Source organism: Gymnogyps californianus, chromosome 3 (genome assembly GCF_018139145.2).
Source record: "Gymnogyps californianus isolate 813 chromosome 3, ASM1813914v2, whole genome shotgun sequence".
In the NCBI taxonomy this organism is placed as follows: domain Eukaryota; kingdom Metazoa; phylum Chordata; class Aves; order Accipitriformes; family Cathartidae; genus Gymnogyps; species Gymnogyps californianus.
The window spans coordinates 120,210,522-120,225,665 of NC_059473.1; the positions used below are offsets into that span (position 1 = coordinate 120,210,522).

Consider the following 15,144-nt stretch of genomic DNA (forward strand, 5'->3'; position numbering starts at 1 on the left):
GTTAAGCAGCAATGCTGCACAGTACGTCTTCAGTTCCAGAACACTGCTCCCAAGCTTCCTGTTTGACTAGCCCTCAGCCCTGTGTAAATCAGCCAGCAGTGACAAAAAAGGGTCTTTTTAGAAGACAAAAATGCTGTGGAATTAGGATGGAAAGCATGCGTTTATCACAGTTTGATCTAAGGGCTTTAAAAATACAGTTCCCTTTCAGAAACACTATTTCAAATGTTCTCTTGTCTTAGAGCTGGAAGGTCAGAGTTAAGTGATGGAACCTGTTTACAAGTCAGGTGTGGTGCTACAAAGACAATTAAAAAAAAAATTCAACTACTTTGGCTCAGCCAACTTTTAATTAGGCTTATATATCATTCTTTTCACAAGAACAATGACCTTGAACAATTACTGCCACTAGTAGGTTTACAGTCCTATTCAGAAATTATATACCCTCTTTGTAGCCATTTCATATATAACATCTGTGTGTGTGTGCATTAAAAGGTTTACCAGGAACTGAAAAAACAATGGACTCAGCTGTCCACCTGGGAGAAGCAGCCTAGCAAAGTCACGTTACCTCACAGGAGAAAAGACTGAGCTATAGTTACACATAGGGCAACTCAGGTCAAGGCAGTACCTTGCAAATCTGCAATAATCAGCTGTGTGTCAGAGCCCTGGAAAAGCACTTAACCTTTTAAAGAGTACTAGAAGCAACTGACTGCCAAAACCGTGTTCAGTTTCCAAGCAAAAAAAGAAAGCTTATCAAGCTGTTGCTGTGCAAATATAACCTAGCACCTTATTTTCGGGCACCTATAGTGAGAGAGAAAAACTTCTGCTTCCAACTTCTCTGTCTCCTCAGCCCGACAAAAAAATAATTCTATGTCTGATACAAAAGCCAGAGTGGGATCAAACCTGACTGCCCAGAGCTGTTGGCTCTGGAAGGCTACTGAACCTCTTCAGTAAGGAGGCATTGTCTTTACACAACATTTCTCAGGAAGCAATCATACCTACAGGCTCTTGGAACTGCTGGTGAGGAACTGTGTACCCCAAGTCACAAAAAAGCATTCTTTTTCTAAAACAAATGTTCCCACTTACCATCGGGTGAGAACTGATCCCTGTCAAACATGGTGATACACAGGACATCCTGATACAGATCCTTAATGAAGAACTGGCAGTTGAAGTTCCACTTGGGGTTCAAGGTGTCCTGCAGGGTCCTCGTAGTGTAGCTCTGAGAGCCCATGCTGATTTCACAATACGGGTTGCTCTTCCCTAAACACAGAACGAGCAGTGAAACACCTCTGCAGCGCAGAAACCTCCCTTCCCGTCTGGAGGCTGCCTGGACACGCATCGATGCTACTGTCCAGAAGATGCGGGTCAGGCAATCCCTATATCCTAGAGCAGCACAGAGCTGGTTCTTCACTCGGTCCTCTGAAGCTAAATAATGGCTAATTCGTTCAGAAGCTGTGGCTGAAACCACACTGTTTCCCAAATCACCAAACTCCTCTCAGCAAGCCTTTCCAAAATTTGCAGGAATAAAAGTGATTTGGCACTATTTCCTTCACTTACCATTGGGCTTACAGGCCTTTAGTTCTGTGGCTTCAATCACATGCACCATCAAGCGTCCGATTCCTGAGGTTTTCTGTGAGCGAGCTGGGAACAAAGAAGCCAGAAATAAATTGATTGGTTGCAACCGTAAAAACTGGCAATAGATCTGAAGAGGGAGATCCTACACAGACACCGTGGCATCCTCCAGAAAAGGCCCTGCCCACGTGTCCACATGGATCAGAGGGAAATACAGAACTCGGTAGGTACCTTGATAAGCCTTTTCACGTTTCTTCTTCTCAGTTTCGATGTACTGCTCTGATGCTGCTTTGATTTTCTGGACCCAGGCAGTACTGCAAAGAGCAATCCCTATGGTCAGGGTCATACCACAGGCAGGAAATTCTTCAGTATCAGCAACTCTGCCCCAATCTCTCTTGCCGCTTTTCCCCCCCCGCCGGGTTTCAGAGGCATCATGAATCAAGTTAGTTCAAGGACTAAAGCGATGGAGTTTTCGGATTTAATCTTATGCCACATTTCCACATCAGCCTAAATAAATGAAAGTGGAGCTGCTGTTTTATTAAAGACTGCTGGGTCACATTAAAGACTGACCAGGACTGGGAAAGAACCCTATAGGATGCTGGACTTTGCAGTGCTAAACTATTCTATACAACTGTAACATTGAGGAGTAGCAGATGTGACTGGATTCCACTGCAAGAGCTGCCGCACCAGCAGAACAAAGTCAGAGAAAACATGTAATTCAAAGGAGAGTCAAACGGGTTTCTTTCCTGACCAAGAGACTAAACCCTGTTCTTGAACTCAGAGACCTCCATATCTGCTCACTGGAAACACAGCCTACAGCCATGATCAACAAGTTTAAGCTCAGATCTGCATTTTCACTACTCACCGCTCATTAATGTTGTCAGTTTTAAGCGTGTAAACTCTGTCGATGTGCGATATGTGGAAAACTGGCTCATCACTTGAAGGGTCTGTGGGCAATTTCACTAGGACTTCATTAAGGAAAACAGGCTGAAAGAAAAGCAAACATCACTGTGGCAGCATCACCCTGACAATAAGCGGAAACTCTACAAGGATGTTTAAATACATTGTTTTACTGTAGGGAAAATGAAAGTTGTAGGACACAGGACGAACAATCAGATCACCACATAAAGGATGCGAGAAAGGAGCGAGAGAAAAACTACTCTGGTGATACACCCCATTCTGTCTTCCTAGATGAAGAGCTCTGTGAAAGGGGCAGGACTGCATAAGCAGAGCTGCAGTGCGGAGCTTGGAAATCCTGGGAATCTCTCGGGTTCCCTGTCGGAAAGCAGCCCTGATACTTAAACTTATCTCCCCAATTCCAGAATCTTGAGAACGCGCACTGTGTGGACACAGAGACTAAAGTTTTGAGCCTTTTACTGTTTTGTAAGAAGGACAGGTATTTTCTTGTGGATGCAGGAACTTGTGCAAACTTAAGTCAAGGCTCCTGCTTCTGAACATCCCGTTCAGCTGCTCGAGCACGATGCTATTTCTGCCCTTCACCCCAAAGCAGACAGAAGTGTTTATTAAACCAAGACACAGAAGCTGGTCCTTTTCCGTGGACTAAGCCAACGGCATTCGTGCATGTTGGCTGCCAGTACGCGCCCGTATGACAGCAAGCGATCAGACGGGGCCAGACGGCTAATCCTGGCAGGGAGAAGAGCATTCCTCATCAGAAGCCAGGTCCCACTGTATCAACATGACCACGGGGCACCTTGATTCACTCACCGTTTTGTACATTTTGAACTGGGAGTTGGATTTGGGGCTGAACAGTTTATCAGAGCCGGAAGATACAAACTGTTTAACCATGTAGGTGAGCAGGAGGAAGTCATTGAAAAGGAAGCCGTACAGCTCCTTACTGCTCTTGGCCTTGTACAGCTTTCCACTGTGCAGGAGTTTCCGTGGTCCCAAGCAGTTTGTGAGGGAGTTGAACACAGGTTGCTAGGAGAGACAAAACCCATTAGCAGCGGCAAGTTAATGCAGACATCAGTTCCTGCTCCTCTTTCACAGTGGAGATCGCTCAAGCTGCTCAAAATGCTCTTCTGTTTTGTTTAATGAATTTAGTTACAAATGAAGAGAAGGGAAACTGTTTTATGATCTGCCATGGTATCAGCACTACTCCCAACTTAAAGTAGATTTAAGCTTTACCAGCACCACACACAGGGGTCTGACTGGATGAAGGCATTTACCTCATGGCCACTTTTCTGTTGGCCAGAAGCTGTGTTTAAGAAGCGCCTGCAGAGTCTGCAGTCAGGTCACCTCTTACAGGTGCACGATTAGGTGATGGAACTGGGACAGACCTTCTGGGCCTGTCAAGCCCTGGTTCCTCACGCAGCCAGTGGGGAACTGTCACAACACCTCATTTTGAAGGCTGTCCTGAAAGGTGCAGGAGCCTGAACCCCACATATCTTTGAGGAGCTGGCATTGAGGGCTTCTGCGCCCTTTCTGCGTGAAGGAAAACCCTGGGAAACACACACTAAGTGAAATTCCACATAGTAACACCTGACTTAGCCCAGTGGCAGCACGAGCAGAGCTTCAGAGATATGAGTTATTTCTGTTCGTTTAACGGTTTAAATGGTATCAGTTTTAAGCTGATAATCAAGATTTCTCCACTGCCAAAATAATGCAAAAACGAGGGCTCATCACATTATGGCTGTGAGCAGAATTTAATAAAAGCTGCTCTGCCGAGAGCTCAGCAGTGGCTCACGTTCCGATAACGGATGTGAGCAAGGACTCCCGTTCCCTCCCCCAGCCTTTCTGAAATGACTCGGAAAAGTCTCCGCCATGCAGCGTATCAGCGCGGCTACCTCAGCAAGACCTTCGCACTGGACGTGGGACTGTATCCATTCCAGCCTGTCCGAGTTCTCTTTCTCACGCACCCCTTCGTTAACTTGAGAGCACAGCTCCTCTGCACGCTCCAAGGCAAACTTGAGGTTACTGTGATCGGGGTGATTTTCTGGAGTGTTCTCTAGAATCTGGTATGGATCAAAAAGGGGAGAAACCAAGACAAAAACAGAGGTAAGCACAGGTACTACTTGTCCGTGCTCTCAGAGAAATCCCCAGAAAGGGACAAGGCTTTTTTTTTTGCTTTTGCTATCAAGATCAGACTCAAAAGCATTCCCCTACAAAACTTCACTTAGGGTACTCACACTCTTTATGAGCAGAGGGTAGCGGGTTATTCTTTGCATAGGTTTCAGGAGGAAACTGGAGAGGGGCATTCCTTTGCAGCGAGGGTCCAAGGCAAGTTTCTATGGTGCAACCCAGAGATTTAACAGAGACATTGCATTACTCATCAAGAAACAGTTGCCTCACCGCACTGAAAACTGTCTGATCAGACTCACTTTTCCAGGCATTCCAAGAAATCTTAGATTTTTCAGTAAGCAAACAATACTTGTATCTAGAACAAACAGGAAAACCAGCGCTGTCATTGTACCCAGACGCTTTGCCAGCATAAGCCGTAGGATCATTGTTCATGCAGAATCCTTACATTCAAAACCGTTCCAGCTTTTACTTTGACATTACAGGCTCCACTCAGGTTGACAAAAAAAACAAAGCAATGAAAGAAACAAACGCCTGATGTCAACAGTTCTGGCATTTCTCCTTTCATGGCCTCAAAGCCACCGCATCAGCTGCAGTATGGCAGCAATTCCTTATTTATTTCTGCAGCGTGCCTGCCTGTGACGCTCTCGGCGCACCTCTGGCCCCGGCTGCAAGCCCACCATTCACACACACTGCACGCCCCACTAAATTACAAGCACGTTCAGAACAACAGCTTTTTTATTTCAACTCCACAGACTCTTACCCCTTCTGACAGCAAGCATGAATTTTTGGGAAGGTGCAGACACTGGCACCATCGCTTTGTGGGGTTAGCGTTACACTGAAGTGGGAAATGGAGTAATAAATTAGCTAGAGAGAAAGACTGGTATATAAATAAAAAGCACACACAGTGTTAACCATGGTCATCGTATAAATACACCTTGGAAGGTTCTTGCCTATTTTTGCAAGATTTTACTCTTCTAGATTATTTTGATCTGGTCGATGCTGGTTAGACGGGCTCCTGTGATTGAGGAAAGGAGAAGGCACAAAAGCTACTGAATAAGATACCTTTAAGTAGTCTTTGAAATCAGCATCTTCATCAGTTTTCTGCTGCAGCAACGAAGCTCCGTTAAGCTGGCAGCTGCAGAACCGAATGTAGGCCTGCATGTGAGAGAGCTCTGCTGCTAAGATGTCCCCAATCATCTGTACTGGCATTTTTTCTCCTCCTGTTTTCTTACGCACTCGCAAGGCTCTGAAGAGGAAAGAAATCACCATTCAACTTTGCTGCCAAGTCTGTGAGGCCTAAATCAAGATCCTTATGACATCTATTCCCAAAAGGATGCAAGCCTGCTAGGTGAATTCCCTTACACAGCATGGGCACTTCCAGGCGGCGCAGGGTCCAGCCCGAACCCCCAGGCAGTCACTGGCACAACACGCTGAGCTGAACAATCTGCCTGATGGGGTCTGTGGGACTGAGACTCTCCTTTGAGGTTTCTGGGACAATTGGCATCGATCTCTACATTCAACCAGCATCCCATTTCAATGAATTATTAGCCACTTTGTCTCTCCAAAGTTTATTTTTAGAGAACAGAAGGTTGCTTTGCAGCAAACTGGGAAGAACGCCTCCCGTGCACATGCTTTTGTGTAGGCTCTATTTCTAAGGTATTATAGCAAATGCGCATCTGTTCTTCCTGTTTATTCCCCCCTCTCTCTCGTAACAACTCCTTCTTTGTGAGGTAGTCTGAATGCATTTAGCTGTTGTGAATGCACGCGTGTACAGGAAATAATCAGCAAGGACAGAAATATTTACTGTAAAACCAGAAAACTTCCTGGGAAAGGAACAACAGAATAAAGATGAAGAGGAAAGCATAAAAATGCGAGTAAGTACTCACTTCAGTAACTTTGTATTTGACATGATGAGTTCCTTCCAGTTAACAAAGATCATCCCCATTTCTCCTTCTGTGAGACAGCCCGAATCAGCCATCGGTTTTTGGAAAACCTGCAGTCAAAAAATCAGAAAGGTGAGCGATTCTTCAGAGACAAAAGCAGCTCAGCCTCTTGTTTAGCCTAGCAGCGATTTTGCTTTTTTTGAATGCTCAGTGTCCAATTTCTCAGAAGTCAAAAGCAATTCCTTGCTAGCACTTGTGACAGCTGTTGCTATTTTTCCTAAGTGTGTGACCTCATTCTGACACCTGCATCACCATTTGCAAAGCAGGGACAAGCACTGGGACCTGCAGGCTGACTGTTCAGCATTCCCATGATTTCGGAGTCAATTGCTACACAGATCACACTTACGCGTCACACCTACCCCCATACCCAGAGCACTCGTACTCAACCTGCGTGCAGAACTACAGCTTCTTTCAGGGGCCCTCGGCACAATACCTCTGGATAGCAGAATACCTGTGTAACTCAGTCTATTTAACATCTTTAACACTTCACCACACAGTTGTTTGATATAGAGGGGTCAAGTCAGACGCTCAAGACCACCCAATGCTGGCCGGTTCCTGCCCTGCCTAGTGAGGTGCTCTTGCTTCCAGAAATAAAATTGGAGACGAAGGCAGTCGATAAACTTTTATGGTGTTTATACAGCTTCTGTCATGAGCCTGTGCAGCTTTGCTAGACACCCCGGCCCAGCCCATCATCTTTACACTGAGCCCAAACACCTAAGAACAGGATTTGGAAAACAGGAAGGTCCTTGTAAGACGATGGCTTTCACAACATGATGTTTTTGCCTGATGGACAACCATGTAACATTTGCTAGAAAGGGAGGTGCTCACACACCTTTCTTCCTCTAGCATTTCACAGTTCATAAGAATCCCTTTATTGTTATTATTCAGTAGGACAGAGGTGTTCTTTATCCAAATGCATTTTCACATCCAAGACATCTCACCTCTAAGACAAGCTGAAGGTCGTCCATATACCTTTCTTCCGTCTGAATGAGTTCGTGAATGTAGCCCTGCCTTTTCCTTTCCATCGGTTGCATAGTGTCAAGGCTTTGGAGATCAGCACACCCTACAAGAAGTAAGCCAGGAGTTTAGATCCTACTCAGGCCATCAGATCTGATGAATTAACCAAATTGCATCAACATACATCAGGCTACGGTTCAGACTATATACACAGTGGTAAAACCCTGTCCACAGCAGCAGCGGGTTTCAAAATCGAGTGATGTAGTGATTGACCCCCTCCCCCCTTTATGTCATTTTTTTAGTCTGTCGCCTTTTTATTTCTTCAAACATCCCTTGTTCTTGTACTGTCATGCAGAATAAGAATTCCTGACTTCCTGCCACTCCATTTGTCTCATGATTTTTCTCATCTCTTCTCCTTTTCTGCCATACTGTTTCAAAAACCTGTGATTTTTCTCTTACCTTATGCAATGTCTTTTGTGAGATGAGGTCATCTAAAATGATTCTGGCTCTGACTTAGGACATTGCACCTTTAATCTCCACCCCATTTCTAAAGTACTCTGCCTTGGTTATTAATTTATGATACAAACCACCAGGACAAATTTGTAAAGTTATAATGCATAATGTTATAGTTGCCTAACTTCACAGTTGCACAACTTTTTTTCTCGTTTAGAAACAAAATGAGCCTGAAATATGTTGAATTATTTTTATGCATCAAGTATGAATAATCAAAATCATGCACAGGAACACACAGACATTCAATGACACAAACCCCAAGTTTTCTGTAATAACATGCAGACCCTACAGCTTCACACTGCTTTTTTTCTACTGTATACATGTTAGTAAGCATGATAACGTTTGAAATTTAGTAACTGAATCGAAAACTGGTAAAAACAAAGTGGTGAAGATGTTTAGATGAGTAAAGGAGAGCACACAAAGTCAAACTGAGCCCTCTGATCACATGCTAGCAGAGTACTGCAAAGTAGCAGGGTGGGGGAAAATCAAAAAAGAAACCATTACGGAGCGTTTGAGAACATACATCTATCGCTTGATGTGATGGCAGCAGATTTTAAAACAATGTGAACTGTGGATTTTGCAGAATAGCAGGAAGGACATCACAGGGACTCATTTAGATCCAGCATTTCTAGAGGAATGATAATTTTTGAAAGTTTACAGGTGGTGTGAAAGACAGCGTGACCTACAGCACCAAGGGCTGTGTCTCCCTTGTCACCCTAACGCATCTAGGATACTAGAATGTGACTTTATTCTATTCACTGCCAATGTATAGATCTGTTTATGGGAAGGCTGCTCTAAATAATGAAATAAAAATGAGTTAGTAATAAATCTCGGGGGGGAAAAACCCAAGAAACACTAAATATTTGGTTAAACTTGGTGTGGCAGCGGCCTAATGGGAACCTCCCAGGCTCGTGCACTTCCCGCTGCACAGGCTTCAAGCTGCTCTGAAGGAGCAGCAACCTTCCCCAAAAGAGAAACGCTCGTCAAATGAAGTTTTACAATACCATTCGAAGTATTTTAACAGGGAAACCCTTTGAACACCACAAAGAAGTAAAACAGTAAAGGCAATAGCTAGATTTAAAATCAGGACTTTTCAGTTCTGTTTTGTACCCCTAAGGAGGATCACAGATCTTAAGCTTTTGGACAAGATTTGAAAAAATGCCACTTTTTATGAAGAGATCTGGGATTGCAGCTCTTTTGATCATGCAGAATGCTGCTTCTGGCCTTAGTTATTCCCAAAGTTACAATCAGGCCAGAATTAGATGAGAAAAAGGAGGAAAGTTACAGATCAAAGTGATTCCTATGCAGTTTGGTATCTCAATCCATCAAGATGGACTGCGGGCAATGCGTGCTACTTCTGGACTCTAGCGTCATTCTTTAGTCCGTACAGGACTGAGTTTAAGCCCACCTGGTTCCTAAGACATGAAATTTTAGGATAATCAAGGGCTTACACGGTAACCAGACTTTATTTGTCCAGATCTGGAAGTCTCAGCTTTGACCACGTGGTTCTCTTTTCTACTGCAAGGTACGCTCCTGCAACAAGAGCGGAGACGGACTGAAGCTCCCGTTGCTGTTTGCTTCTATCACAGCTGTTAGAACAACCCACAGGCTCGGATTTCTGTCTGTCTCATGCTGTCTACTTAAAGTTGAAGCAAACACTGGAAGGAAAACAGGCCTTTTTTTATGCACCTAAAATAGATTTGGTTTATAAGCTCATCATCGGATACAAAAATGCAGTTAAATTTACTGGCTCCTGCACTAACCTTGTATTTGGACTGTCAGCCTTTGGGATGAACAGATGAATGCTATTTTATATTTAAATAAGCACTAGTGAAAACACCCCAAATTTTGATGGGTCTGATGATAGTGGCATAAAAACATAGTACGCAATCCCCACATCGGATTTAGAGGATGAATTCAGGCATTTGGGTCTGAAGGGAAGAAAGGTGAATGAGACAGAGAGTAAAACAACCTACTAGTGCATTTGCCAATGTTTTTCCAAAGCGGCCATAGCAACCCATGGGCTCACTGGTACGGAAAGGGTGGACCTGCATCTCAACCCATTTTCCTCCCACATTCCTGTTCCCTCCTTGCCTTGCATCAATTCTGGCACTTATCTGACTCCCAGCTCACTCCCTGGCAGCAAAGGAATCCCGAGGGGGGAAAAGAAAACAGTAGTTTTCTGCTAGTTTAGCGGCCAGGAATGCGCGTGGAAGCAGTAAAACTGCCTTTTTTGGCAGCAGAAAGCTGTTGGTTTGGCTTCTGTCTTGTGAAGCTTCATCCCAAGCTCCCCATACAGCTAATGAAAAGCAGTGAGATTTTTGGGAGCGCCTGCAGAGAGGAATCTCAGCTGCCCACGCTGGGGGCTCACCTCCCTCTGTTGACTAGAGAAGAGGTTTACTTTAACTTTGGAGGGCAAGCCAGCCCGGCTCTTCCACCGAGAGCAGGGTGCTGCCAGGCTGTTCAGACAATCTGGGGCATGATCTGCCCAGCTCCCTCCCGAGAACGACGCCTAACGGAGCAAGCAGTGGGTGTCTGGTACCTTTGAGACTTAGGGCATGGTAAGAGAGAGATGCCTACGGTAACTGTGGTACCTTTTGTGATAAATCCTGCTCTCCAAGACGAGGAAGCAGCTGTCTCGCAGGGGCAGGGTCAAACAAGCTGGAGAGTTTATAAACAGGAAATCCCAGTCTCTAAAGTAGTGTTTAAAATTATACTTCCCTCTCCAAATATACCTGAACAAGAAAGACTTTCTTCCTATTAACGTAACTAACCCTGCATGAACAACTACCGAGTTTCACAGTCAAAAGATGTTCTCCTCTGCAGGAGATTCAAATGCCTGAAAAACATGGGGGGCTAGGGGAGAAAACCTTTCCAATTACTGACATATTTTGGATTTGAGTATGTTCAAGGGGAAGAATGACACTTGCTGCAGAAATGAAATCCTCCAATGAAAGAAAGATGAACAAGACCTAGCACCATTTAAAAAAAATTTCCATTTTTTTCTTCGTTAAAAAAGGGGGAGTGAATTAAAATTCTTCACTTAAAAGCCAATTCCAGAGAATTGAGGTAAAAAACAGATGGATAAAAGGCTTTCAAAGATGCCCAGATCTGCTTGGGCACCGAGTGCTTTGTCCCCTTCCCAAACGAACTTCCCCACTCAAACAACAATGAAAAAACACATTAAAAATGACAGCTCTGGAAAGACATCTTAAGCCTCAAACATGAGCTCAGGCACTTGCCCTGAAGGATCTATCTATACCAGAGGCATCACTGCTTTGGGTCACCAGTGAAGACTATTTAGGAGTAGAGGTGGCCTATATAACTGCATTTGTAAGGAAATAGCTTGGTTTGTTTAGGGTTGTGGGGTGGTTTGTTTGGGGTTTTTTTGGGGGTGGGGGTGGGAGAGGGACAGTGTTTGGTTGTGTTATTTGTTTTTAATTTTTTGTTTTGTTTTGTTTCTTTAGCTCAAGCCAGTTGATACGGCTGGAAAAAGCAGATAAGGGTGGGGTTTTTTTTTCCCCTGTGTTAACCTGCCTGTATTTTCCCAGGCTACCATAGAAAGACTACATCTCACCTTAAGTACCATGGGCTGGCATTAAAATAGTCCCTTTAGTACAGCCAGAGAACAGACTGACGGTACGATGGGACATCACCCATAGCCATTTTACAATCTCTGCTGGCACACATAAGGCTAATTCACTTGCAAGGTACTCCTGTCACTGCCTGTAGCTGTCAGTAGCCTCTGTGCCTACTGAAACCCGTGAAAGGAACCAATCTAAGAAAGTTGCTGCCATGGCAAAGCTGGTTTCCATCAGGCCCTGGGAAAAATAATAAAACCTTTTATCTGATCTCACCTAATCAGTAAATGCAGTATACTCTCTCTGCTACAACAGAAGAAATTTATCATTCAATTTTCAAGAGGTAAAAAGCAAAATCAAGTCACTCCGTCACAGAGCCAGGTAACATAACGCTTATACCAAGCTATTCAGATGGGAAAAAATCCTCCCCAGATGGACAAAAAAACCACAACAGACAAACTAGATCCTTTATGTGTCCCTTTAATAAAATCCATTTGCATAGTTATCTTACAACTTTGTTTAAAACCAAAGATGAACAATTGCCTCATGCTAAGCATAGCCTGCATTTGCATGTCTTAACAATCATCCCCAAACATTAACACTCTAGCTTGAAAAGAACAACAAAAGAGATTTTTAAGGCAGCACACACCATCACGTAGCAGTTTTATTAGTTCATTACATTAAAGTAGCGTGACCCTGTAGCAGCTCCCAATACTACTACAGGCCAAGGTTTGTCGGCATTCCTACGAGCAGACTTATTTACAGGTGTTTTCAACCCGACTAAAGAAAATCACACAGGGATACGATCTGACAAAGCATCGAGATGGCATAAATATTCAGTGACTGGTAAGAGAAGTTTCCATTATTAGCATGTAACTTTTCTGATGGAGCTTTATGCCTTCTGCACTCCTAACTGTAACATTATCAACATTGACATTAAGATAGCGCTTTGTACGCTTTCACAGCCCTCCACGATCACTGACTGCTCACGCACCCCAGCCCTGCAACCAGGTCTTGGTGCTGGCACAAGACTTTCCTGCACGGATCCAACTGCTGGATCAGGAACTCAGCTCTGTGAAGTAAGCTTTTGTAAAACTACGCTTTTGTAGGTTGTTAGTCCATTATGCAAACTAGACAGTTACAAAATTAGGAAGCGTTTCAGCACCTGTTCTTGTGCATTTACAGCATCATTTACCTTCTTACCCCCAATTACGCTATGGCCCCTATTCTCTGCTGGCCCACAGGAAACAATATTAAGCAAGTAGTATGCTGCAGGCAACATCATATTTTGCTTTTTTCCTGGTTGGCTTCAGTTTTAACTGTTAACCTTGTGTGGCTCTGAGCAACATTTAGACTCTCAGCTCTTGACTGGGGACCATCAGTTCAACAAAACCCTCTATTTTCCACCTTGTCCTTAGTTCCAATGCCAACCTTTTTCACCCAAATAAGGGATGAACACTTCAACGCTAGTTTTACTCGGCTGGCTGGAATGACAGCTGATCTCAACTCTACAGACGTCTATCAACAAGAGCATGGATTGCACACAACCAGAGAAAAAGTAACATTTTTGAAAGAAAAAGTCTGATTTAAACCCAGCTTCTATTAGCTACACCTCTTCATTGATACAGAATGTTTTTTTTATAATAATCTTGCCTTAAATACATCCTCAGCATAGTCCTTCCTATCGATGATCTGATGTATGTATTCAATTCTTTCCGCACCAGTGTGTGACAGGAGAGCAGAGCTCTCAGGTGATTGTGCTTGAGCTGTGTTAGGCAGACTTTTGCAGTAGAGATAAATACTGAAGGCAGGGACTACATCTCTTTCAATCAGCATCATTAAGTTGTATTATTATCATCTTTGTTATTACAGTTAGAGAATTTAGAGCGTACTCAGGTAATACTGAAACATGAAAAGGTAACGGTGAAAGCCCACAATGCTTCATTTCAATACTCATCAGTTCAAACTGAGGAGCAGCTGTTTCAATAATTATCAATGCTCATATCGACATACCTCACAATAGGGCTACTTGTGTGAAACTTTACCTAAGATTACCCTAATCTCCAACTGTATCAGTTAAAAAATGGGTAGAACGCCAGTGTTTTTGGAAAATGCCATGTAACTATTTCCTAGAACATCCCAGATAGGATGTGAAGTTGGTTTTAATTTTTCAAAGACAATTAGTAGCCATTTGGCATTCAAGGAAAACTGTCACTGAACATTGGGAAGTCAGTTTGGCTCAAATCCCACAGGTTAACAGTGCCTTTTAGAAATGGGATAATTTTATAAGATCACCTAATTAGCAGACTACAGTACATGACTGCTCGATGCCACTGGTGTAGCACAACACACTTCAGCCTGTATTAAACAGGCTCTCAAAGTCAGAAATTCAGAGAAGGCAATTCAGGGTGATTAGCATATTTTAGTAGAAATACTTAAAATGTAGTTTCATAAGGAAATCAAGTCAGCTAGAATACTTGAGGAATTATCTAGCACATCATTTGCCTACAATAACATGATTTCATTCTGTAACAAAATATAGGTTTAGACAAAATACATCCAGAATAAAAATCCATTTGTAGTTTTATGTAGGCACATTGCTGTAGTCTGTATTGCACAAAAGATACATCTCTGAACTAAAGGGCACATACTTTATTTGATCAAGTATATTAAATACATAACATAGAAATTTTGGAGAAAGGCTTTTAAATCTCTGCAATTGGACTAACCTTTTCCTGATAGTTACATTCATATATATATATATATATAGTAAACAAGCAGTGTTTTGTAAACATTTCTGATTGCATAAGCGACCTTTGCTGTTTTGTAACCAAGTTCAGGAAACCACCTAAATTAAATACCGTGTCTACTAGATCTCCCTGTTGTTACAGGAGCACAGAACTATTCAATTGGACAAGTAGTCTGCTATTAAATTAATCCTTTTATTTTAAGGGGTTATAGTCCTGAAGTCCTGATCCCTCCCTCCCTCCCCCCAAACTAATAAAACGTGGGCGCCTTTACTGTACCATACTGCTGACATGCCATAACTGTACCTTTAAGGACCACTTTTGAGCTGAGGAGTATAGTTCCATTTCTAAACCCAGATGCTCTGCCTTCAGCTCCAGGTGTCTGTTAGTGTTTCTTTTCTGGCAACATCTCTTTATCAAGGTTACCTATGTATTAGGCTGCTAATTTATTTACCAGAAAGAAAAGCAGCAGCTTTCAGATAGTACTTACTTTAAGCCACTGCAGACCATAGCCAGGTAAAAACACTATTCAGTACCGTTAATTATTTAATGAAGAAAAGGGGCAGGGAAAGGGTCTAGTAGCACAGAGGCTGTGTAACTACTTACTGCAGTAACTAGCACGTGTTTGCTGGTTCCTAAAACTGAAAGCAAATACAAATTATCAGAATAAAGTATTTGAAGGAAGGAGGTTGTTTAGGGATAGGACATACCGAGCCAAAACAACCTGAATTCCTGCTATAGTACTACTGTGAAGGAAGAAAAAAATTAAGATATCCTCCACTCTATGCCTAATAGTTC

General features: G+C 43.1%; 1 protein-coding gene across 1 annotated transcript in view; it reads right to left on the reverse strand.

Annotated features, from left to right (window-relative positions):
- ITSN2 (intersectin 2) overlaps nt 1–15,144 on the reverse strand; it is an 85,361-nt gene that overhangs the window by 1,141 nt on the left and 69,076 nt on the right. Inside the window, exons 29-38 of the mRNA XM_050894746.1 lie at nt 7,490–7,611; nt 6,492–6,598; nt 5,668–5,851; nt 4,713–4,811; nt 4,371–4,538; nt 3,292–3,504; nt 2,432–2,553; nt 1,798–1,880; nt 1,552–1,635; nt 1,081–1,254 (exon numbers count right to left, since the gene is read on the reverse strand). Of these exons, the coding sequence (XP_050750703.1) occupies nt 1,081–1,254; nt 1,552–1,635; nt 1,798–1,880; nt 2,432–2,553; nt 3,292–3,504; nt 4,371–4,538; nt 4,713–4,811; nt 5,668–5,851; nt 6,492–6,598; nt 7,490–7,611 (1,356 nt within the window). The remainder of the gene's footprint in view (nt 1–1,080; nt 1,255–1,551; nt 1,636–1,797; nt 1,881–2,431; nt 2,554–3,291; nt 3,505–4,370; nt 4,539–4,712; nt 4,812–5,667; nt 5,852–6,491; nt 6,599–7,489; nt 7,612–15,144) is intronic.